Source organism: Equus asinus, chromosome 6 (assembly GCF_041296235.1).
Source record: "Equus asinus isolate D_3611 breed Donkey chromosome 6, EquAss-T2T_v2, whole genome shotgun sequence".
Taxonomy (NCBI): Eukaryota; Metazoa; Chordata; class Mammalia; order Perissodactyla; family Equidae; genus Equus; species Equus asinus.
The window spans coordinates 80,895,140-80,918,940 of NC_091795.1; the positions used below are offsets into that span (position 1 = coordinate 80,895,140).

The 23,801-nt window shown below is 57.4% G+C and overlaps 1 protein-coding gene across 5 annotated transcripts in view; it reads left to right on the top strand.

Moving 5' to 3' along the window:
- Window positions 1-23,801, top strand: part of OTOF (otoferlin) — a 97,430-nt gene that overhangs the window by 63,237 nt on the left and 10,392 nt on the right. For 3 of the 5 annotated variants that reach the window (XM_070512422.1, XM_070512421.1, XM_044772093.2), the window contains exons 9-32: window positions 1,386-1,517; window positions 5,429-5,491; window positions 5,886-5,970; window positions 10,074-10,233; window positions 11,125-11,311; window positions 11,785-11,971; window positions 13,379-13,602; window positions 14,071-14,179; window positions 14,674-14,854; window positions 14,976-15,096; window positions 15,674-15,774; window positions 15,879-15,969; window positions 16,144-16,260; window positions 16,614-16,766; window positions 17,125-17,314; window positions 17,423-17,547; window positions 17,908-18,042; window positions 18,799-18,960; window positions 19,150-19,269; window positions 19,778-19,939; window positions 20,055-20,217; window positions 20,740-20,870; window positions 22,275-22,304; window positions 22,730-22,852. In XM_070512422.1, coding sequence (XP_070368523.1) covers window positions 1,386-1,517; window positions 5,429-5,491; window positions 5,886-5,970; window positions 10,074-10,233; window positions 11,125-11,311; window positions 11,785-11,971; window positions 13,379-13,602; window positions 14,071-14,179; window positions 14,674-14,854; window positions 14,976-15,096; window positions 15,674-15,774; window positions 15,879-15,969; window positions 16,144-16,260; window positions 16,614-16,766; window positions 17,125-17,314; window positions 17,423-17,547; window positions 17,908-18,042; window positions 18,799-18,960; window positions 19,150-19,269; window positions 19,778-19,939; window positions 20,055-20,217; window positions 20,740-20,870; window positions 22,275-22,304; window positions 22,730-22,852 — 3,252 coding nt within the window. The remainder of the gene's footprint in view (window positions 1-1,385; window positions 1,518-5,428; window positions 5,492-5,885; window positions 5,971-10,073; window positions 10,234-11,124; window positions 11,312-11,784; window positions 11,972-13,378; window positions 13,603-14,070; window positions 14,180-14,673; window positions 14,855-14,975; window positions 15,097-15,673; window positions 15,775-15,878; window positions 15,970-16,143; window positions 16,261-16,613; window positions 16,767-17,124; window positions 17,315-17,422; window positions 17,548-17,907; window positions 18,043-18,798; window positions 18,961-19,149; window positions 19,270-19,777; window positions 19,940-20,054; window positions 20,218-20,739; window positions 20,871-22,274; window positions 22,305-22,729; window positions 22,853-23,801) is intronic. The other 2 variants (XM_070512423.1, XM_044772095.2) reach the window with 1 other exon arrangement.

Here is a 23,801-nt window from a genome sequence, read left to right on the forward strand (position 1 = left end):
GATGATGACTTTCATGGTTATTCATTTTTTATGAAAAGGGAAAATAATTCTCTTGAGTGAAATCGTATTTAGGAGTTGCATCAAAGCACAGTAATTAAAATACCAAATCTCCAACATAAGAAGCATAAAAAGCAACCCGTAGAGTTTCATTAGAAGAATGTGCTGAGGTAAATGCTCATACTAGCTTAGCATAGGCTATTTTGTTAAAATGCAAGTTCGAGTCCAGCAAAACAATTGTAAGCATCATACATGACCCTGCCTGCTTGGAAGACCAACCACTTAACTGAAGATGAATTCTATTTGAGAAGATATTTATAACAATAGCTCATATTTTCTAGAACTTTCTACTGTTTATGAAGCACTAGGATGCACATTATCCCACTTAACCCTCACACAGCCTTATGGATAGGTGGTGTCTCTGAGTTTAGCTTTGAAAATTGAGGCTCAGTGAGCCTGCATGGTCACCTGCTCCCAGACCTGGTAATGTATCAGGTCCGGGGCTCGATGCCGGTCACAGACACCCTGATGGGGACTGACACCTCCAAATTCAGAGCAAGAACAAATGGCTTAAAATGAGGGTTCAGGAAAAGTATGTACACACACGCCTCTCTCTCTGTATCTCTATGCACATATTTGTTGAATGAATGAACAACTGAAAAAAGGGCTTCCCAGTATAGAAGTAAAATTCCAGGGAGCTGAACACCAGTGAAAAGACACATAGCACACGCAACACACAAGCATCAAGCCAGAAAAGGTGGCTCCAGTGGGCACCAACACCTCAGTGGGCATTCAGACCAAAAAATTAAACAAAAGGCGGGCAACCAGGAATGTGGAAAGGGAGCCAAATTCCAAAACACAAGGACATCAGCATGCTGCAGGCTTAAAATTAGAAATGCTGGAACAGGAAATTAAATGCAAATAAGTGGAGAGGTAGAAAGCTTAATTCCTGAGTGCAGGAAACCTGGGAAGTGGGTTTGCAGCCCTCTGTGAGGCAGAGCCATCGATGCTGGGGGGCGGGGAGGCACTTGGAATCACCTGGGAGCTTTAAAATATGGATGCCAGGCCTCACCCCAGAAATTGAACTGAGTTGGTCTGGAGTGTGGAGAATTTTTAACCACTGCCCTCCCCCTCCCCCATGGTGATTCTGGTGCACACTGACTTAGAGTTTTTCCAGCCCACGCCCCTCCTTTATAAGTGAGGACACTGAGGCTTAGCAGGGGCAGAGCCCAGGATCACCAGCAGATTAGAGGCAGTGCTCAGACTCGAGCCCAAGTCCAGGGTTGGCTCCCCATACCCTCCAGCCCGCTGCCCAGGCCTGACTCCAGCAGGACCAGCTCCAAGGCTCACATGACCTTCCCTCTGGCCTCCCTCTCTCCTGCCCACAGGTCAGCATCACTGTTATTGAGGCTCGGCAGCTGGTGGGCTTGAACATGGACCCAGTGGTGTGCGTGGAGGTGGGCGACGACAAGAAGTACACATCCATGAAGGAGTCCACTAACTGCCCCTACTACAATGAGGTCAGTGTCCCGTGGCCCTAGGTGGGGAAAGGGGCCTCTCAAAGTGTGGCAGGAGGCTGGAGCCCAGCCCCACCTGGGCCCAGTAGGAGCAGCTGGGAGTCAAGGGGCACAAAGGGCTACCAGCAAGGGTGACCTTGGCCCACCCTATGACAACCCCCAGCACGCTGGCATGCAGTGCCACATCCTCTGGACTCCCAGTCTAGGTATCAGCCTGACACTAATCTAGCCAGGGGCCATCCTTTGAAACAAACACTGCCCCGGGGCTCTGGGGCAGCTCCCAGCCACGCCCCTGTGAAGCCAGAGCCTGTGGCGGTGCCCTTCCTTCCAGCCACTGCCCTTTAGGGCTCTGGCACCATTCATGGGTGGTTGCTGTGTGCCAGGCACTCTTCCAAATGCTTTAGGTGCATCATCTCTTCTCACAACAACCGTCAGAGGTTGTCACCATTAATCCCATTTTACACCAAGGGACACTGAGGCTCCTGGAGAAAGAACTTGCCTAGGCACAGAGGGCTCTCTGTGTGCACACCTTCTCCGCTAGGCTGCCCTCAAGGGTGCCTGAACCCCTGTGGGGCTCCTTCCAGAGCAATGGCCTTGACTCCGGGAGTGTGACAGAGAAGAAGCCCAGGACCCACTCCTGTTCTTTGCAGCCTTTGAGGCCACATCAAGATCAAAGGACCTCAGAGACCTTCTAGTTCAATCTCCCCATCTTACAGAGGAGGAGACTGAGACCTCAATATGGGAAGGGCCAAGATCACAGAGAGTATTGTGGACAGAGCAGGGTCCAGACAGTCCAGCCTCAGCCCTGTGCTCTGTCTGTCACCTTGCATGGCCGTCCCAGACAGAGCATCCTGACTGGGTTCCAGTGGGGAGCCCACCGTAATCAGCTCTGGTGCGGGATGCCCCTCAGATGCCTCAGCGCACATCCCACTAACCCAGAAGTCAGTGGCCTGGGGGCCCTGGCTCTCCCTTTCCTGGAGGGGGCATCCAGTCTCATTCTCCCAGCGGCTTCAGGCCATGAGAGGTGCCTGGCTGCCCAAGTAAGGCATCTATGTCCTGCGTCTCAGCGTCTGTCCTGAGGAGTGGTGAGGGCTGAGGGTGCCATCTGCCACTTGGGGGAGGGCATCTTGGGAAGCTGTGGGAGGCCCCAGCTGTGCACCTCCAGCAAGAAAACCTGGGCACATTCTGCCCTTCACAGGGACCCAGGCCAGGGATAGGGCCTGGCTGAAGTCTTCCATGCGACCACAAATGGACCCCTTCTCACAGCTGGTTTCCTGCAGGCCCACAGGGCTGGGACATCCGTGCTCAGGGGCCCCTAGCCCCATGTGGCAACCTTCCCAGGAGTCAGGAAATTCAGGCTCGACATTTCTGGCCTTACATCAGAACACATCCCTGACTGGAAAAGCCTCCAGCCTAGATAAGGGTCTACTTTCCCCTAATGGCTATGGAGACAGGTGCCCGTGGTCTTCCACGGTTATCTGATAGTGGTGAAGCCGTGTTTGGCTGACTCAAGGGCTCACCTTACACGGGGTCCACACACCTCATGTTTCATTCAAATTGTTTCCTTCTTCCCAAGGAAACAGAGCTGTTCTCCCCACTCAGTGCTTCCCTGGCAAACTCCTACTCACCCTGCAGGGCCCAGCTCAAATGTCCTTGCACTGAGCAGCTTTCCCTGCACTCTGTGGGTCAGAAGTCAGCACACTCCGCTCCCTGTGACAATAATATCCTTGAATCGAGGTTTGTCCATCCTATCTCTGTTCCTAGTGGACTGGAGGCTACCGGTCTCCTGCATTGCTGTGGCCCATCCCAGGGCCTGGCATGTACGTGGAGAGGTTTGGTAACACTTGGCTGAATGGATACTCACCCGAAGAAAGAAACAAAGATTTACTGAGCATCTGCATGCACCAGGCCCATGCCTGGCAACCTGGGGGCGGCAAAGCTGACAGTTTCTGCCCTAACAGGCCACCTGCTAGTTCCAGCCTAGAAACCATTTTCTAAACTCCATCTTTATATACACCAAGACTATTCATTCCACTCCTCTTTGGACCGTCTTAATTTATCCCTGAGGCTCCTGGCTCTGGGCCCGTCTTCGTGTGAAGGGAAGTTCACTACCATCACCCTCCCAGAGCGACCTGACCATTTGCAGACCCGGGTGCCACTTCTCTGTGGTGCACCCAGTCCAGGCCGCTGGCATCTTCCTTCTGCCCAAAACCACCCCTCCCCTTTGCCGTGGATCCTTCTCTTTCTCCATCCCAAAAAATCTGGCACTACACCATCTGCTCAACATCACCAGCTCTGTCTTTGCTTTTCTTTTGGCTCCTCCTTTGCCTATAAGACATTCTACTCTGGAATATTCTAAGTACAACCAGGAAAAAAAGCCATGTATGTTCAAGGACAGGAACTAGAAGTCTATCATCTATCGTCTGTCTATCCTTCCATCCATCCATCCATGTAGCTATGCCTTTCCTCAATCCAACGTTCCTCCTAGTGACCACCTCTTTCCCCCTATAAGTCACAGTCTGACTGTGTGAGTTGTCCCCCCCCCCCCCACCTACCAATCACACCTCAATCTCTGTAGTCGTTTCTGCCCCATGGCTTCACTGAAACTGCCCTCCTCCGGGTCACCAAGGACCTTGCTGTCCCTAAGTACAACATCCACTGTCGCCCCCTCTCCCTTGACTCCCAGGTCCTTCCATCCTCTTGCCATGCCCTCCCCTGGGGACCTTTGGTGCCACTCTCCTGCTTTCCCCTTCTCGCCAGCTCCTCGCCTCACTGCCTTTCTTGGCATTGCTCCCTCTGCCCACTGCTGAAATGCTGCTGCTTCTTGGAGCCTTGTCCTGCATCTGCTTCCTTCCTACACTCTCCTTGGGTATCTTCCAAGTCCCAAGGTATCAGTTGCCATCTGTGTGTCTAGATCTCCAGAGCTTCAGTGCCCCACAACCAGCACTGCCTGGACATGTTGCTGCTACACATAGCACTCGGCATTTATTGTGCCCTGACCATGTGCACACCTGGTCGAACGCTTGACAGAGGTCATCTTATTTATACTTCACCACAACCACACCTCCCAGCCCCCCTGTGAATGGTGCCCCTGGAGCACTTCAACATGGCGGCCCTGGATCATTATCCCCACATCATAGAGGGGTAAACTGAGGCTCTGGAGAGGAAGTGATTGGCCCAACAGTAAAAGCTCAGTCTGTCTGGCTCTAAAACCAGCACTTTTAACCCACAATGCTCTAGTGTGAGCAGCCAGCAGCCAGGAACAGATTCTCCTCCAACATTTACCCTAAGCACATTGGCAACATTTCTTCCTTCTCCCTGCTCACAAGCCCACTAAAGCAGTGGTCCCTATGCTCACTGCCCCCAACCCTCATTCCCGGCACCTGCACACCAAGGCCGGGAGAGATGGGAGGGAGCTGCGGGTGTGAGTGGCAGCTGCCAGCTCAGGAGGGCAGTTCACACCCACAGCATTTTACATTTACTGCAGGTGAAGTGCCTTCACACCTTAGTTTACATTTTAGCATCTCTGAAATTGGGACTTGTCTTCTGGCAGTGGAGCATTGTGGTTTAATGGCAATGTCTATGTTGCCTGTACAACCACGGTGTGTCTTACAGTATCTTGCAGTGTCTCCTCAAGTCTCATAACAAGACTCTGAGGTGGATGTCATTTACCCTCATCTTACAGCTCAGGAAACTGAGATTCAGATGATGTGTTGCTCAAAGCCACACAGCTCCACCTGCCCCAGGGTCAGGGAGGACCAATGGTTGCCACTGCTGCTCATCCAAACTTCAGGACTCAGGGGAAATGGCCGGGGTGCCAACAGGCATTGCCAGGGGGGAGGGGCCCGCACTGCCCCAGGCTGTTAGCCGCTACCCGCCGAGTGACAGCAGCTCTGGGTCCTTCCTCCCTCCAGTACTTCGTCTTTGACTTCCACGTCTCTCCTGACATCATGTTCGACAAGATCATCAAGATCTCGGTGAGTGGGGAGCAGCTCCTAGCAGGCAGGGCCACTAGCTCAAACTGCACCTTTGTGCACACTTGAAAAGGGCGACCCCTCTGGGTGGACCAACCATAAAAAGGCAGCCCTGCGCCTGGACCAGCCAGATTTGGGCCCCTCTCGCCCCTTTAGCCGGGTGTCTCTGTATAGTGTACAACATCCTCACCGGTACCTGGCAGCCAGCAGAAACAGGCGAAGGCAGGAGGGGCTGATGCTGAGCCTCAGTCAGCCACACCTGCCCCACCAAACGCCCTCCCACTTCACTGAGAAGCTCGGATCCCCAGGAGGACTGAGGTGGCACCACCATCAGTCAGCCCCGAGGGAAGCCTGAGCCCTGCCCAGCCTGACTGGTGCTGGTGGTTCTGCCCGGAAGGTGATTCACTCCAAGAACCTGCTGCGTAGCGGCACCCTGGTGGGCTCCTTCAAAATGGACGTGGGGACCGTGTACGCCCAGCCTGGTGAGTAGCTGCGTGGCCTGGCCAGCATGGGGGCACATGGCTCAGGGGACTTGGAGCACACCATGCTTCCCGCCCTGGTGGTCCCTGGGCCCAGCCTGGCCAGGACCATGAACTCACGTGGGGCCATGAGTGCACATGGCTGTCAGGTGTGTGGAGCGATGGGGTGCCCAATCTGCGCACAGATGCAGTGACCACGTGCGCCCGGTCTGCTGGAGTCACAGGAGCCCTGTGGGATACACAGCATCACCCCCTTTTACATTTGAGGGGCCTGAGACTCGGAGAAACTCCAGAGCTTCCCCAGCAACCCAGTTGGTCTGGGGTGAAGTCAGACTATGTGACTCCAGAGTCCCTACGGAGCCACACTGTCCTTAATGCCAAATGCAGAGTGACAGCCTCTGAGAGACGCTGGGTCTAAAAACACTCTCACTGGCCATTTGTCGAGGGACCCAGGCCGCCTGAGAACAGCCCTGTAGGGCTGAGTCTGACCAGCAGCTCTGTGGGTACCTGTGGGCCAACGCTATGTGGGGTAGGTGAGGGAACCCCAAGGGGTGGCCCAGAGGGCTTGTGAGGGTTGGTCCAGGCAGAGGAGGTGCCCTCACCCTGACAGATGACGAGTGACCACATGGCCAGCTCGGGAACCACTGGCATCCAACCTGGCATCAGGCCCACCCCGTGTCCCTGAAGTGAACCCGCCCCTCGGGGTGCAGTGATGACCCCATTAGACCCTTTGACGGTGACAATACAATTTCACCCAGACTATCACATTTGACCCTCACACGACAGTGAGGTGGGCCTCAACTCTCCTTCCCATTTTACAGACGAAATAACCGAAGCCAGAGAAGCTCAGTGCCTTGGAGGTGCCCCTAAACTATTAAGTTGAACAAATTGGTGATTTCTTATGGTTCAACCTAATAGACACTCAGCCAGTGCACATTACAACTATGACTCAGAGCAGGTAATCGGAGTTCAAGACCCAAGATTATGCACATAAAAAATCACAAAATAATAGAACATTCAAGCTGCAAGAGACCTTAAAAAGATCTGGTCCAATCTCCCTGTGGAGATGGAGAAACTGAGGCCCAGGGTGATGGAGGGACTTGCCCAAAGTCTGGGAGTAGAACCTGGGTCTCCCCGCTCCCAGGCCAGTGCCCTTCCACTGCTGCAGACGGGCTGTGGTCCTCAGTAGAGGGCAGCCCTGTGACCATCAGCACTGTAGGGAGCAGGGAAGAGGATCATTCTGCTGCTCTCTTGTGTCCCAGGGAGCACGCACTACTGTGGGCATTGGTTGGAATGACACTGGCATCCCTGAGGAGGTCCTCCACCCCAGGGCTGAGCAATGCCCCCTGGTACAGTCAGCAGGCCTGAGGCCTGAGGCCTGGAGCCAAGAGAAAGTCAGGGGGTTGGAGAGACAGTGAGGAGCCTGATGTGGACCTCTGGGCTTCCGAGTGGAGTCCTGGTGAGGAAACCACTGCCATTCTGGGAGCACTTACTGAGTGCCAGGTACTGGGATGGGCACACTGTCCCAGCAGGCCTAACCCTCACAACCCCATGTAGGTGTCAATGCTCCCGTTTCACGATAAGGAAACTGAGGTTGAGCAAGTTTAAAGAGCTGGCCAAGGGCCGCACTGTGAGTCAGTGGCAGAAATGGGATGTGAGCTCAGGCCTCTGGGCCCAAAGCCCAGGCTCTCTGCTGGGGTCACCCACCCCGAGATTTGCTGCTCCTGCTGAACCTGTCCCTGAGCCTGGTACCCTATGTGGGAGGCTGAAGTCACACGGCCCCTTCAGTTGGGGCACTGATGTCTTCACTCCAATGATCTCCAGTTTGGCCTGAACTTCTTGATGAGTCCCTGGTTCCTGGCCCAGCCAGAGTGTTGTTGGACAGCGTGCTGCCAGGGACGCAGGACTCCTGGATGCTGCTGGGAGCCTTGGGTGGTGTCAATGTCTCCTGGAACTGAAAGGGTTTCCTGGGGACCAGAGCCTGCTCTATCCTGGCAGGACTACATTTGCACCACCAGATGCAGCAGCAGGAAACTAACTGCTCACTCATTGCTGCTCTGCTGGAGACTAGGAAGGGTCGTAAAGGAGCTGGTCCATCCTCTTGTAGATCATAGAAGAGGACTGGGATGCTAGCACCCTCCCCAGCCCAAGCAGCCTCCCCTGGCAGGTGTCAGAGCCAGGCCTGGCGGGTGAAATGATGTTTCAGGCTGGTAAGCAGGGAGCTCAGGGCCTCGTGTTGTCCTGCACCTCTGGCCTGAGATCACACGGTGTTAGGACTGGAAGGGCCTTAGAGGTCATCAGCCAGTGTTCACCCAACGTCGAGACTCCCAGGCAGCATCCCTGATTGATTATCCAGCCTTTGCTCAGACCTCCCGGGAATGGGGCACTCACCCCCTCTTATTGTAGATATCTCCGTTTGTTTACTTCAAACCAGAATCTGTCACCTTGTAACCTTCACCCGCGTTCACAGGTCTGTCTTTCAGGGATAGCAAGAATCAATCCACTCCCTCTTCAAGTAGCCTTTAAATTTGAAGGCAAATTTCATGTCCCTCTCTTTCGTTGCTAAATTTTACCAATTCATCTACCCATGCACGCATCTGTCCATCTACCTATATATCCATTCATCCACCCACCATATATCCATTCACCATCCATCCATATATTAATCCACCCTTCTAGCCGTTTATCCATCCGCCATCTATTCATTCATCTACCTTTTCAGCCAGCCAGGCAGCCTACCACCCATTCTCTGTCCATCTCCCCACTCAGCCACCCATCAATCTGTTCGTGTATCCATACCACAAACATCTGCTCTGGCGAGACCGTGAAGCTCTGGGGCAGCCTAGGACACGGCCGCCTTCCCCTGAGGTGTGCCACTTCAGCTGATGGCCTTCAGCAACTCCTCACCACAAGGCTTCCTCCCCTCTCACCATGCTGGTCTCTCTCTTCAGACTCTACTGTGGCATTAGCTCTCCTGAGACACAGTTGGACTGCCCTGTCCCCAGACAGGCTGATTTCTGCACACAGAACACTTCATGGAACGCAGTGGGGACAGAGCCTTGTTGGGCACAGGTCTGAGCTACGGTAGAAGGTGAAAGAGGAGGGAAAGAAGGAAGAAAGTGCTGAGCCCCTGGAGATTTCAGGGCCCATGCAAAACCTGAGGCAGAAGATGTGCCCTTCATGCAGCAAGGCGCGGGTTCTCTCTGCTTGCAAACTAGCTTTAAAGGAAACCTACAGGGGCAGACCTGTCCTAGAGCGGGCTCCCCCCTGACATCTGTCCTTTCCTCCACACTCTCCGAGGTCCTGAGGATACTGGGATGACACTGCCAGTCTCTCTTTAGGAGGCTTTCAGCCTGAAATTAGAGACAGACAATAAATAGATAATCACAGCGACGATGAGATAGGAGGTGTGCATATGGAACAAGCAGAACAGCTAAGGGACCAGGATGAGCTCTTCTAAGGAAGTCGGGGAAGCCTGCATGGAAGAGGAGACACTTGAACAAAATGAGAAGTTTGAACAGGGAGGGGGAGGGTGGGGACGGGGGAGAGTAGGGATGAGGGCGTTCTAAGCTCAAGAATAGCAGCCACAAAGGCGTGGGAGTACGAAACAGCGATGTGAATTGTTTGGAGAAGGGTGAGCAGCTTTGCCTGGCAGGAGCACAGGGGTGGGGTGGGATACACAGGGTGAGCTGGGGAGAGCTGAATCAGGAGGCCCCACAGACCACGCTGAGGTCTGTGGTCTCTACCCCAAGCACGGGGAAGCCCCAGATGGGTTTGAAAGGGAGAGTGAGAGGGGGAGCCTCTGAGGGCTCTGTCTGGCAGCCGTGTGCAGGTTGCCTGCAGGGGTGGGGCAGGAGGCCCAAATAGGAGGCTCCTCACTGAAGTCACACCACACACCCGCATGCATGACCATGGGCAGCGCCTTGCCCCAGCTGCCCCTGCTTGGGGACCTCTGTCTCCCCCTGGCCCAGAGGCAGGCAGAGCTGTGGCCCCAGGCCCGGAGACCTGATGGCCTGAGCTAACAGGGGCCAAGAAGGCACTCAGCTCTGAGGGCAGGGTGCCACCTGGGTGGGGGCGACAGGTGCACTCCTGCTCCTCCACTGCAGAGCACCAGTTCCACCACAAGTGGGCCATCCTGTCAGACCCGGATGACATCTCCGCTGGCCTGAAGGGCTACGTGAAGTGTGATGTCGCTGTGGTAGGCAAGGGGGACAACATCAAGACGCCCCACAAGGCCAACGAGACAGACGAGGACGACATTGAGGGGTGAGGCTCCCCTCCCCCCACAGCCCCTGGAGAACTGACCCAGCCCTTCCTTCCCCCAGAGGGGGCCCCTGGGGTGGCCTTGGCCCAGAGATCTTACCCTCCATCTCCCTTACCCCTGTCCTCACCACTCCCAGTCAGCCCAGCTCTTCCCAGAAGGACTGAGCCAGGGCCAGCCTCAGTGTCTGCAGACTCTCCTTGTCACGGGATGGAAAGGACTGAGGCAAGGCAGAGCAGAGGCTCCTGGAGGAGGGCCAAGAATGACAGTCCTTTGACATGCAGACGTCTGACTTTGAGAAACTTGGTAGGAAAAGCGGAGTCCAGGAGGGGCTGGGTCCTGAGTCTGCCCAGGAGAGCAGAGAGATTTCCTTTTCTGTGCCAATTCCAGGCAGCTGACAGTGGCTTTTGACAAATATTCTGGGACCTTGTCCCAGTGGGAAAAAATACTGGAATCCAATGAATCATGTCTCTCATGGGCCAGGGAGGGAGAGTGGTGGCTTCCTGTGAGGTTTTTATCTAGAGGACAAAGAGTGTGGCACAAAGCTGAGAAAAGCGGATAGTAATACTCTCTCACCCTACAATTGATCTTTCACCCTACAATTTACAAAGCACTCGTGTATTTTAACCTATTTGAGCCTTATGACATTCCTGGGATTGTTGGGTATTATTATTCCCGTCTTAAAGGTGAGGAAACTGAGGCTCAGAGAGATGGGGAGATTTGCGTAGGATCCCATAAGAGAGCAGGTGTTGTCAACTCAGGTGTCTTTAGTCCTGGGGGGACCTTCTCAGCCATCCTTACCATACCATCCCAGGCCCCAGGAGTATATATATGGGAGGGCAGGAGTTAGGGTGCCCAGGCCTGGCCACCACAGTGCTAGCTGTATGTGCTGGCAGGAACTTGCTGCTCCCTGAGGGGGTGCCCCCTGAACGCCAGTGGGCCCGGTTCTACGTGAAGATTTACCGAGCAGAGGGGCTGCCCCGTATGAACACAAGCCTTATGGCCAACGTGAAGAAGGCTTTCATTGGTGAGAACAAGGACCTAGTCGACCCCTACGTGCAAGTCTTCTTTGCTGGCCAGAAGGTATTGGGGTACAGGGTTCAGAGGCTAGGCTTGGGGTGACAGGCATCAGAGGTGCAGGGTGATGGGTGGGGGGCCTGGGGGCAGACAAAAGGGAAAGTCGAAAGTCACGAGACAAGCCTTGGGTCATCTTGGCTCATTCACCTCTAGAAGTGAGGCGAGTGAGAGATGAGGGGAGTGCCACCTGAGAGGGTCTGGGAGGTAAGGCCAGGCCGGAATCATCTCAGCCCTGCACGGGCCTCAGGGAATCCTGCCTGCTTCCAGGTCCTGGAGACCCAGAGCTGACAGGGGAGCACTGAGAGGGAGGCGGGTCTGAGAGCCTAGGGTGGGGAAGGGTGACGTGATAGGTACACACACACCACACATGCACACATGCAGATACGCATGCCACACACGTACACACATACATGCGCGCAGATATACATAAATACACACACGCACACACACAAACCCTAACCCTCACTCCCTCCCACCAGGGCAAGACTTCAGTGCAGAAAAGCAGCTACGAGCCACTGTGGAATGAGCAGGTCGTCTTTACAGACCTGTTCCCCCCACTCTGCAAGCGCATGAAGGTGCAGATCCGGGACTCGGACAAGGTCAATGATGTGGCCATTGGTACCCACTTCATTGACCTGCGTAAGATTTCCAACGATGGAGACAAAGGTTAGCAGCAGGAGACTGGGGGGTGGGGGGGGGGGGGGCAGGGGCTAGGAGGGGCCTGAAGGGAAGGAGTAAGTGATGAGACACTCCACACACGTACCACCACCACCACCCCACACCTTGGCCTGAAGGGCTCCAGGTGTTGTGCGGGCTTTGTCAGCATCCCCCGCCCCCCCCACCAAGGGAAAGGTGGGCTCTCATGGCTCAGGTCTGCACAGAGCTAACGGGCCTTCCTGAGCAGGCTGCCTGGATTTGAACTGCAGCTCTGACAATTAGTAGCTGTGTGAACTTTGTACCTGTTTTCCCATCTGTAAAAGGAAATAATAATAATTATATATGTGTGGACATATGCATGTGTACCTATACATGTATATTACACATGTGTGTGCACTGCTGCCGTGGTTCCTATCCATAGACTTGTTGTGGGGCCTCACCCCTCCTAGGACCTGGGCACTGAGTGGAGCAAGAGAAAAGGATCCATTCCTGTCTTCACAGTGCTCACCAGGGATCAGGAAGATGGCTGTGCTCAAAACCTAAGGCACAAAACCCGCATATTGTACAATTCCATTTGTGTGGAATATCCAGAATAGGCAAAGCTGTAGAGACCGAAAGTAGATTAGCGGTTGCCAGGAGGTAGGGAGAGAGGGAATTGGGACTAACTGCTAATTAGCACGGGGGTTCCTTTTGGGGGAATGGAAATGTCCTGGAATTAGATGATGGTTGCACAGCATAGTGAATATACTGAAGACCGCTGAAATGCACACTTGAAAATGAATTTGTTACATGAAGGATATCTCAATTTTTTAAATGTTGTAAGTTCTTTTAAAAAATCAGGCAGAACAAAACCCAAACAAAGCACATAAGGCAGAACTGGATCCGTGCTACACATGAAACACAACAAATCCCAGTGGGAGGAGTGAGTTGGGACCAGGAATTGGGACACTTTGTGGAGGAGGAGGCTTTAACAGGCAGAGGCAGAGAGGGAGGGCCTCGGGGAGGAGGGGAGGGGTCTGCATAAACAGGGTGGGACGCATATATGGCATATATGGCAAAGGGCCAGAAGGCCATGCTGAGTTTGGGAGGAGCTGGCATCTGTCCTTCAAAGAGACTGTGGGCAGCCCCTGCACCAGATGCCAGGAAGCAGGGAGCGTGCCTTTGCCTCCCCCAGCCACAGCCAGCTCAGGCCCCCACAGAAAAGAAGCAGACCCAAGAAAGTGCCCCCTGCTGGTGAGAAGGCTGCCCCACACCTGCCCGCACACAGCCCCTCATGAGCCATGGGCTCCCCTGCAGGCTTTCTTCTGCCTCAGACGTTTCACCAGCAAGGCCAGGAGCCCCCAGAAGAGCTCCCTTCCCCGCCAAGGGATCCCTGGGTGTGATTCAGGCCCCTCCTCCCTCTGCCACGGCCCGCAGGCTTCCTGCCCACGCTGGGCCCAGCCTGGGTGAATATGTACGGCTCCACACGCAACTACACGCTGCTGGACGAGCACCAGGACCTGAATGAGGGCCTGGGGGAGGGAGTGTCCTTCCGCGCCCGCCTCATGCTGGGCCTGGCTGTGGAGATCCTGGACACCTCCAACCCTGAGCTCACCAGCTCCACGGAGGTGCAGGTGGAGCAGACCACCCCCGTCTCGGAGGTGAGGCCCGGGGGGCTGTGCTGTCCTCCAGAGCCCCTAGCTCAGCCCCCTTCCTGCCACGACAACCTGGGCCTGGGCTCTGCCTGTTGCTGCCCTGCCTACCCAGGGGCCAGACCCCAAGATGAGGCCTCCCTCTCCAGGAAGCAGGGCCCCCACTTAACCCCTCAGAGGAACCTCTGCCTGCAGTCTGCCCGGAGGTCCCAAGATGGAGCCTCATTTCTACCCATTCCTGGCCATGGCTGTCCCTGTGGTGCACAGAGCCAGCCCTTCCTTCAGGGACATCCAGGCTGGAGGGCGAAAGGATTGGGCCTTCAGGGTCTGGGCTGCCCAGCCTCGCAGCTGGGTGGGATATCCCCCACCATCAGCCCAAAGGGCCTGGCCGTGAGATGCTAGGAGGAGGCCTGGCCCAGGCCCAGGCCCAACAGCCCCACTAAGGTTTAGCGACCATTTGAACCACCTTCCCCACAGAGCTGCACGGGGAAAATGGAAGAATTCTTTCTATTTGGAGCCTTCTTGGAGGCCTCAATGATCGACAGAAAAAACGGAGACAAGCCAGTCACCTTTGAGGTCACCATAGGTGAGTGCTGGGCTCCCAGACTGGTCTGCAGGCCTGGGGGTGCTGGGTGGTAACCACTGGGCCTGCTCCAGAGCCCACAGGGGAGGGACACTTTGATGGCTTTCCTCCGCGTGTCCTCAAGCACCCACAAGGGTCCCACAAGGGCCTAGTTCCACCTGCAGGGCTAGGCTGTGTTTGGGATCTGGGAGGAAAGGAGCCCTCCCTGCAGAGGGAGGGAGGAGAGAGTGGGAATACGGGCCACGTCCTGAGCTGGACCTTGAGCTCAGTGGTCATCCGGGCTCCTAGCGAGATCTTTGCAGAGGTGGAAGACGCAGGCGCCTTCCTCTGGGTGGTGTTCTGTTGTGTCCCAGCTGGCACAGACCCCCACCACCTTCCCCATTCCCTGACTTTCCTTCTTCCCTCCACAAACCCGAGGCAACATCTGGATTGGAGAGCAGGGTGGGACCCCGTCGGGGAAGGACTCCGTGCCCTTGCATGCCCCCTTCCACCTCCAGGCAACTATGGGAACGAAGTTGATGGCCTGTCCCGACCCCAGCGGCCTCGACCTCGGAAAGAGCCTGGGGACGAGGAAGAAGTAGATCTGATCCAGAATTCGAGTGACGATGAGACCGACGAGGGTGGGGACCTGGCCTCAGTCTCCTCCACTCCACCCATGCGGCCCCAGATCACTGACAGGTAAGCCGGGTGGCAGAGAGGGTCCTGGGAGGGCCTGCCTGCTGCCTCCCATTCTCTCTGGGTCCGGCCCTCCCACCTCCCTGGGCCCTGATCCTCAACCTCCCTCCTCCTCCCGCCCCAGGAACTACTTCCACCTGCCCTACCTGGAGCGCAAGCCCTGTATCTACATCAAGAGCTGGTGGCCGGACCAGCGGCGCCGCCTCTACAATGCCAACATCATGGACCACATCGCAGACAAGCTGGTCAGGGCGGGGCCGGGGTGGGAGGGGATGGGGAAGGGGTGCCATCTGAGGGCCTCGCCCAGCTTGGAAGCCTCCCTTGCAGCACACAAGGCCCATCTGCCCAGCAGCTGGCCTCCAATGGAGATTGGAGGGCGGGGGGGCTGCAGGAATGGCCCCCACAGGATCTCTGTTCCTGTACTCACCCCAGGTCAGAGGAGCAGGCAGAGGGCGCAAGGGCTACCCAGAGTGGAATCTGGGAACCCTGGCTAGTAGCCCCTCTGTCCTGCATTCCCACCCCATCTAGCCCTGAGTTCTGCCCACCCAGCCCCTGTGGCTCCACCAGGACCACAGACTCAGAGCCCGGAGGTGGCATCTTCCTTCAGGCGGAAGACCCACAAACATGAAGGCCTCCGGACTCCAAAAACAGAACCTGGGAAATGGGTTGTTTCCTTATGATGGTGGGACACTGGAGGGTGGCGCTAGTGAGAGGTCCCAGGTCACTAGCGGCTCACTGCCCCTGATGAATGAGGGGAGACATTTGGGGGAGCTGACTGGGGGCGCCGTGGCTCAGCATTCACCCCGCCCTCCTGGTTCACAGGAAGAAGGCATGAACGATGTGCAGGAGATGATCAAAACGGAGAAGTCCTACCCGGAGCGTCGGCTGCGGGGCGTGCTGGAGGAGCTCAGCTGCGGCTGCCAGTGAGAGCACAGGACAGCGGGGTGGGGGACTGGGCAGAGGAGGAGGTGTCTGCAGGCCTCCTGCTGGCGCTGGATTCTGCTAAGCCCTGCTCCCCATTCCCCAGCCGCTTCCTCTCCCTCGCTGACAAGGACCAGGGCCACTCGTCCCGCACCAGGCTCGACCGGGAGCGCCTCAAGTCCTGCATGCGGGAGCTGGTGAGGACTTGCTGGTCCTCAACGCTGGACCACACGGGGGATCGAGGGAGGTCTAGAGGTGAAAAGGGGAAGCTGAGGTGGGAGGACATCGGTCTCTGAGGTCACAGCCCCCCAGGGCCAGCCCCCTTCATCATGTGTCACAGCCTGAGCCCCACTTACACGCGCCCCCCACAGGAGAGCATGGGCCAGCAGGCGAAGACCCTGCGGGCACAGGTGAAGCGGCACACCGTGCGGGACAAGCTGAGGCTGTGCCAGAACTTCCTGCAGAAGCTGCGCTTCCTGGCAGACGAGGTGGGGCCCCTGCTGGCGTGCACGCAGAGGGTGCCCGGCCCCAAGCTCGAGTGACCGGAGTTGGGACATGGGGCTGCACAGAAAGGGGTTTGACTGGACCACCTAGGAGGCCCCTCCTGCTCTGCCAGCAGTTGAAGGACAGGGCTGAACGGGCCCTTCATCCTGTCCTGTGTTCTTACCTCTCCATCAGTGGGAGGCAAAGGAAGACCCAGAATCTGGGGGCCTTCCCTCTGCAGGCCCAGGCCTGGCCCTCTGGGCCCTGAGGCAGGGACCCTGAGGGTCAGATAGGCTCCGGGGGCCTCAGCCAAGAGGCAACACCCCTCCCTTACCGGACCCCCTCCCACCCCCACCAGCCGCAGCACAGCATCCCCGACGTCTTCATCTGGATGATGAGCAACAACAAGCGCATCGCCTATGCCCGGGTGCCATCCAAGGACCTGCTCTTCTCCATCGTCGAGGAGGAGCTGGGCAAGGACTGTGCCAAGGTCAAGACACTCTTCCTCAAGGTGCCGGAAGGGGACCGAGACTTGGGGTAGGGGGCACTGGGGTCCTGTGTTTGCATCTGGCTTCTTTCAAGGGGTCAGCCCCCCCTTGGAGGAAGCAGCACCCCTACCCCAGGGTTGGGCAGGCCTCAGCTGATGGGTGGAGCCCTCCAGCAGCAGGTGCTCAGAGAAGAGCTGGAGAGAGAACAGGAAGGGGGGTCCATCGTGCCAATCCCCCTCAGCTCTGGGTTTCCCATCCCCTCCCCCTAGCCCAGTGGGATGGCCGTGGAGGGTCATGGCCAGCTCTGACCAAGGTCTCCGCCAGCCCCTGGCCCCTCCTCACCCCGTGGGCTCTGGCAGCTGACCCCACGCCCACCCGCAGCTGCCTGGAAAGCGGGGTTTCGGCTCAGCCGGCTGGACGGTACAGGCCAAGCTGGAGCTCTACCTGTGGCTGGGCCTCAGCAAGCAGCGCAAGGACTTCCTGTGTGGCCTGCCCTGCGGCTTCGAGGAGGTCAAGGCAGCCCAGGGCCTGGGCCTACACTCCTTCCCCCCTATCAGCCTGATCTACACCAGTGAGTGGGGACTCATGGCCTGGGCGGCCCCTGGCTCCCAGTCCTCACCCCGGGAGGGCACTGGAGGGACCACCTGTTCCCGGAGCCTCAGCCTGCTCTTCCCCACAGAGAAGCAGGCGTTCCAGCTCCGTGCGCACATGTACCAGGCTCGCAGCCTCTTTGCCGCTGACAGCAGCGGCCTCTCAGACCCCTTTGCCCGTGTCTTCTTCATCAACCAAAGTCAGTGCACAGAGGTGAGGCCCGGGGCAGGAGCGAGTGGTGCTGGCTTTGAGAGCTTGTGGGACCTAGAGAAACAAACCAGCCAGTGCCCCAGATCCTTAGAGGGAAGCCTTGCAGATAAGTGCACACCCAGGCCACACAGGTAGAGGCTTTAATTGTGCCTGTATTCAACACAGGAGACAGGGAAGACAGCAAGGTGAGGTGAGCAGACCTCACATTGGCTTTCATTTTAAGATTCCCGGAAGAGTCAGGGAACATGACACACCTGCCCCCCCGAGTTCCCTGGAAGCCACAGTGACTAGGGGTGACTCCTGCTCCTGCATCTGCCTGCCCACCACCACTTATTACCTATGTCCCCCTGTCCCATGCTGCAGGTGCTGAATGAGACCCTGTGCCCCACCTGGGACCAGATGCTGGTCTTCGACAACCTGGAGCTGTATGGTGAAGCTCATGAGTTGCGGGATGATCCTCCCATTATTGTCATCGAAATCTACGACCAGGACACCATGGTATGGGTGGCCTCTGGCACCAGGAACCCCTAACAGCACCATATCTACCCCTTCTTCTCTACACCCCACCTGCATTGACGGCCACCTCCCCAGCCCACCCCAGAGCTCCATGGCCAGGATGCTAATGCAGAAGCTGGGAGTCGGGGCTGCTGACCAGCCCCCTAGGAGCCCCAGGTGTCTCCTGTCCTGTCACTGCAGCCTGACCCCTTCCCAACGCTGTGGGCCTCTGAGGTCTCAGGGAGGAGATAGGCCAGGCCGTCCCCACCTCCTGGCACAGAGAGACTGAGTTCAGGCCCAGAGTCTTCAGGAGATGCGCCAGCAAGTCCTGCTGTCCTCAGCCTTCCCTCATCCCAGGGGCCCCCCGACCTGCTGCCCACAGTCAGTAACAGCCTCACAGTTCTGCATGGGAACTCTCGAGTCGGGGAGTGAAGGATTGGGGTGACCCCTCCAGAGCCGGGGAGCCACTTACTACAAGCCACCTCAGCTACTGGGGTACCCTGAGACAGCTCTGGACTGGAGGTGGGAGGACCTTATTTCTAGTCCTGAGTCCTGCATCTGCCATTCATTGCCAGCGTGGCCTTGAGCAAGTCTGTGCTGGGCCCCGAGACTTGGTTTCCCCCATCTGTAAAATGGGGTGATCGCACCTGCCCCCTTACAACTCTCCGGGCTGTGGTGAAGACTAAATGAGATCAAAGGTGTGACCATGCTGGGTCAACTCAAGCACCCAGAAGCCACCTCGGTTGTTTGTCGCGTCAGGGCAAAGCCGACTTCATGGGCCGGACCTTCGCCAAGCCCCTAGTGAAGATGGCCGATGAGGCGTACTGCCCACCCCGCTTCCCGCCCCAGCTCGAGTACTACCAGATCTACCGCGGCAACGCCACGGCCGGAGACCTGCTGGCTGCCTTCGAGCTGCTGCAGGTGGGGTGGCAGGAGAGAGGGGGGCTGGGCCGGGGCTTCCCCTGACGGATGTTGGGGGTGTGGTTCTGGGGAGCCTGGGGCCGTTTGGCCTTCCCTGTCTCCTCAGATCACATAGCAGATAACTCCTGGGGAAGGAGAGGGCCCTCCCCAGGCTCCCCAGGGTGTGACACTATGACCTCCGGTCCCCAGATTGGGCCGGCAGGGAAGGCCGACCTGCCGCCCATCAATGGCCCGGTGGACGTGGACCGGGGTCCTATCATGCCTGTGCCTGTGGGCATCCGGCCTGTGCTCAGCAAGTACCGAATCGAGGTGAGTGGGGGCGCCGCTCGGCCCGTCCTCTCCCTGCCATGGTCGGGCCCCGCCGTGCTCTCACTTTCTGGCCCCTTCACTTGCCACTAAGGGTCAGATGCACATATTACACTGTTGACACTAAACCCCAGGGGTCTTCAGCAACCTCAGGCCACTCCTCATTTTTCAGGTAAGGAGACTAAGGGCCCAGGAGGGGAAGTGATTGTCCAAGGTCACACCTGGAGCAGCAGCAGACCCAGGCTCCCACCCCAGCCCAGTTCCTGTCCAGTCTCCACTGAGTCACACTGCCATGTTCTGGGACTCTTGCCAGGCTTCATGTCTGCCCCCACTCCCACCCTTCCCCCACAGCCCCTTGGCGACACCCACCCCTCCTCTGCTCTCCCAGCTCTGCCCCTCCTGAGCCACTGCCCACCCACTACCCAATTCCTTCTCAGGTGGCCCAGCCCCCCACAGCTGGCTCCCTTGACTGAGGGGCTCTCTTCTTCCCCACCCCCCTCCCCTCACCCAGGTGCTGTTCTGGGGCCTGCGGGACCTGAAGCGGGTGAACCTGGCCCAGGTGGACCGGCCGCGAGTGGACATCGAGTGTGCGGGGAAGGGGGTGCAGTCCTCCCTGATCCACAATTACAAGAAGAACCCCAACTTCAACACCCTCGTCAAGTGGTTTGAAGTGGTGGGTGCAGGCTCTGGTGGAGCCAGGCAGAGCTGGGTGCGGCTGGGGTGCTGGGCATGGCAGGGGCCTCTGCCCCCCTCTCTGAGCTCAGGCTCTACTTGGCTGACACCCCCAGGACCTCCCAGAGAATGAGCTACTGCACCCGCCCTTGAACATCCGCGTGGTAGACTGCCGCGCCTTCGGCCGCTACACTCTGGTGGGCTCCCACGCCGTCAGCTCCCTGCGGCGCTTCATCTACCGGCCCCCAGACCGCTCGGCCCCCAGCTGGAGCACCACGGGTACGGCCACACCCCGGGCCCAGGCCCAGCTCCACGCCCTGCACGCAGGGGCTCCAGCTCCCAGTCTAGTCCACAGAGTTGCCAGTTTGTTCCTCGGGGGCACGCCCAAGTGGGTGTAGGGGAGGCCGATAGGGAAGTCCCACTCTGGGGGCCAAAGACAGCTGCCCAGGGCCACCCCTCACCCTAGGGCACAAGGGACCAGAGCTGGAGATGTCCTGAGAGGTCCCGAGGGCAGATTGATTCCTCTGCCAGTTCCTGGAGGAGACCCGGCCCCGCCCGGCCTCTCTCCCAGCCTCCCACCTGGCCCGGCCTCCACTATTTCACTCTGCAGCAGCTCGCTGCCCTCTCTGGCTCACTTTTTCCCTCTCCTCATGCCCATCTTTCCTCCCTCAACTGCCCCATCCCTCCCTCTCCCCTCAGAAAGCTTCAGAATCCGCTCTGGTCTTTCTGGCCACCTCTGACTCTCACTGTCACCCCTACTCCTCTCTGTCTGTCTGCCTGTCTGTCCATTTCTCTGTCCAGTCAGGCTCCTCCAGGGCTGCCGTGTGCTGTGCAATGGGGTCCCCTCCTCTCACCCCACAGGGGAGGTTGTGGTGAACATGGAGCCAGAGGTGCCCGTCAGGAAGCTGGAGACCATGGTGAAGCTGGATGCGGTAAGGGTCAGCCCCACTCTGACTGGGAATGTGCCCCTGCGCGTGGCACTTCCCGGGAACCTGGCTGCCTCCTTTGGCGGGTGATGGTGGAGGGTCAGCCCTGACTGCGTGTGCAAACAACTGTATCCTGGTATGCAAGACTGTCAGTTCGCACATGTTTGTGCACACGTGTGCACGAGTGTGGTATGCATGTGTGAGAGACAGAGAGAGCAGTAATAATTTGAGGGAACAGCCTGCAATTATTTTTGCTCCAACAAGACACCTCAGGCAATGGATTCCTTGTGCGAACACCATTGCTCTTTCCAGAGGGTCCCTGGTTTTCCATCCCAGTCACTCACACACAGCTCTCCCCAGACCTGGGCTGGGGAGGGACTTGCAGGTGGAAGCTTCGTATTCCTCCTGGCTTTGAGACTAGGGCCGTTTATCTGCCCGAGAGAGACCTGTCAGCTGAGGAGATGGCATCTGCAGGGGAGGGCAGGATGGCGGCCAGCCTGGAACAGGCCATCCTGAGTCCAGACAGTGCTGAGGGGCCGGAAGTGGGCTTCCTCTCCACCACATCCTCAGCATCCTATTCCCGACCTCACTTACTTTACACAGCCTGGGGCATCTCCTGGCTTCTGAGGTCTGCGCTTGGTCTGAAACAACCCTGCCTTGGCCCATAATCCTTGACCTCAGAGGGTCCTGGCCCACCAGCTGAGTGAGAAGTGGGCACAGCTCTCAGGAAAGGGGAGCAGACCAGGCCTGGTGGCGGGCCTGCAGCCCTGGGATGGCACTGCCAGGGCCCTGGGGCTGCGCCTGGAGATCCCACGTGCCCCTCAGCTGCCGGCCTCCTGAGCTCCTCCCTGCGGAGCCTGTTCCTCCTGGGGGGGCAGGGAGGGAACCCCCTAGTTTCAGGCCATCAGTGAACAAGACAGAGGACAGCACTGGCCTGAGCTTCCCCATGGTCCCCGAGGCCCCAGGCTCTGGTGGGGGGTTTCACCAGAGTCCTCTTCAGCTATGCAGTTGTGTGCGTGGCCACTTAATTTTGAAGGCACTTGCCCTGGTAAAGGAGGAAAAATGGAGTTTGGAGCTGCCTCCATCGAGGCAGAATTACTGAACTCCTCCTGCCCGCCGCATCAGCGCCTCCCCTGACCTTGACTGCCCTTGAAATTATCTGGGAGTTGACAACCCTCTCAGGGTTGGGTGCCCCCACCCAGAGGGTCTGGGAAACCTCTGCCGAGCAGACCTTTTGCAGCTCACCAGGCAGCATGCCCTCGTGAGTGCACAGTCAACCCCGTGAGCCCAGGGCCTCCAGACACACAGTGAACGACCCTGCATGAGCCCCTCCTCCTCTCTCCTGACTGGGCCACTGCATCAGGCCCTGGGGACTAATTCTGCCCCTGCCTCCTTGGTTCTCCTCCGCAGACTTCTGATGCCGTCGTCAAGGTGGATGTGGTGAGTGTGGGCCCATCTGGAGGGCTCTGGGAGACAGGACCCGACACTGGCATAGGATATCAGGCCAAGGGGCCCAGCGTCAGGGACTGAGCCACCCCCAGCCCCTGGATGCTCTGGCCAGCACACCCCTCCAAAGAGGGTGGGGGAGAGAGCTGCTTGAGCGGCAAGGGCCCTGAGTGCCAATCCTGCCTTGGCCAGGGGCTCATGTGGGCAGGTCATGACCCACCCTGGGCCACGGCATCCTCCTCCCACAAAACAAGGTCCTGCCTCTTTGACATTGGTGGCCCCACAGAGCCTCATGGAGCCCAGGGCTTCCCGGGAGCACATAGTCAGAATGGATGGGGGACACTCAGATTATCGAGGGCTCTGGGAATGGCCAGGGGGCAGGGACTTATGTAGGACTCTGGACCTGGCCAACCCTCCAGGCCGAGGAGGAGAAGGAGAAGAGGAAGAAGAAGGGCAGCTTGGCAGAGCCGGAGGAGGAGCCGGATGACAGCATGCTGGACTGGTGGTCCAAGTACTTTGCTTCCATTGACACCATGAAGGAGGTGAGGCCTCGGGCCTAGGCTGGGGGTGAGGAGGAATCGGGCCAGGGGAGGTGACGCCAGCTCCACATAAGATCCTCCTGTCCAGCTTCTTTCCCGCTCCTGACGAGAGCTGACTCCCCCACTCCCTTAACATGAGCTTAGAACAGCCTTGTCTCACACCCTTGAGGTTCTGGCTCGGAGCTCACCTTTTCCAGGATGGTGGTCCAGCCTACCTGACCTGGCTTGGTTTTCTCTTGTCCTCATCCGTTTATGCCACAAACATCTCTTGAGCGTATATGATGAGTCAGGCACCATCCTAGGTGCTATGGGAGCCAGAAGACGCCACACCTGCCTGAGGAGCCCTCAGTTTACTGGGCAAAATGGACATGTAAGCAGATACAGTACAGTGTGGTAAGAATGGCACATCAGTGTCTGGGGAGTCAGGGAAGGCTTCACAGAGGAGGTGGCCTTTGAGGAAGAGGAGAAACATGTGCTCAGAAACCAAAAGGGAACAACAATTTCTCAGTAGTACTAGTACTTGCACATCTTCATACTGTCTCACTTTACACATCTCAGTCACTGTCGCTGTGAAATGTTCTTCCCCTGTTGCCTGCACATGGGTTCTGTCTGCTGAGTCAGATTGCAAGTTCCAGAAAATGCATTTCTCCTCTTCCTCATTTGTCTCTTCTCTGCGTTGCCTACCTAGCTCAGGACATTCCCTGACGGACCTACTGATCAGGAGGGACGTATGCCTGTGATTGTGTTTCCCTGGTAGGACCTGAGCTGATCCAGCCACACTCTCCCCAGACTCTTTCTGTGACCCAAGCCACGTGTGATGTTTGCCATCCATATTAATCAGGGCACAGGCTCAGCTGCTGCTGTAAGGTAGATTGGTGTGAACAAGACAGACATTTCTTTCTCCCATAATCGCTCAGGAGGTGGGGGTTAGGCTGGTATGGTGCCTTGATGG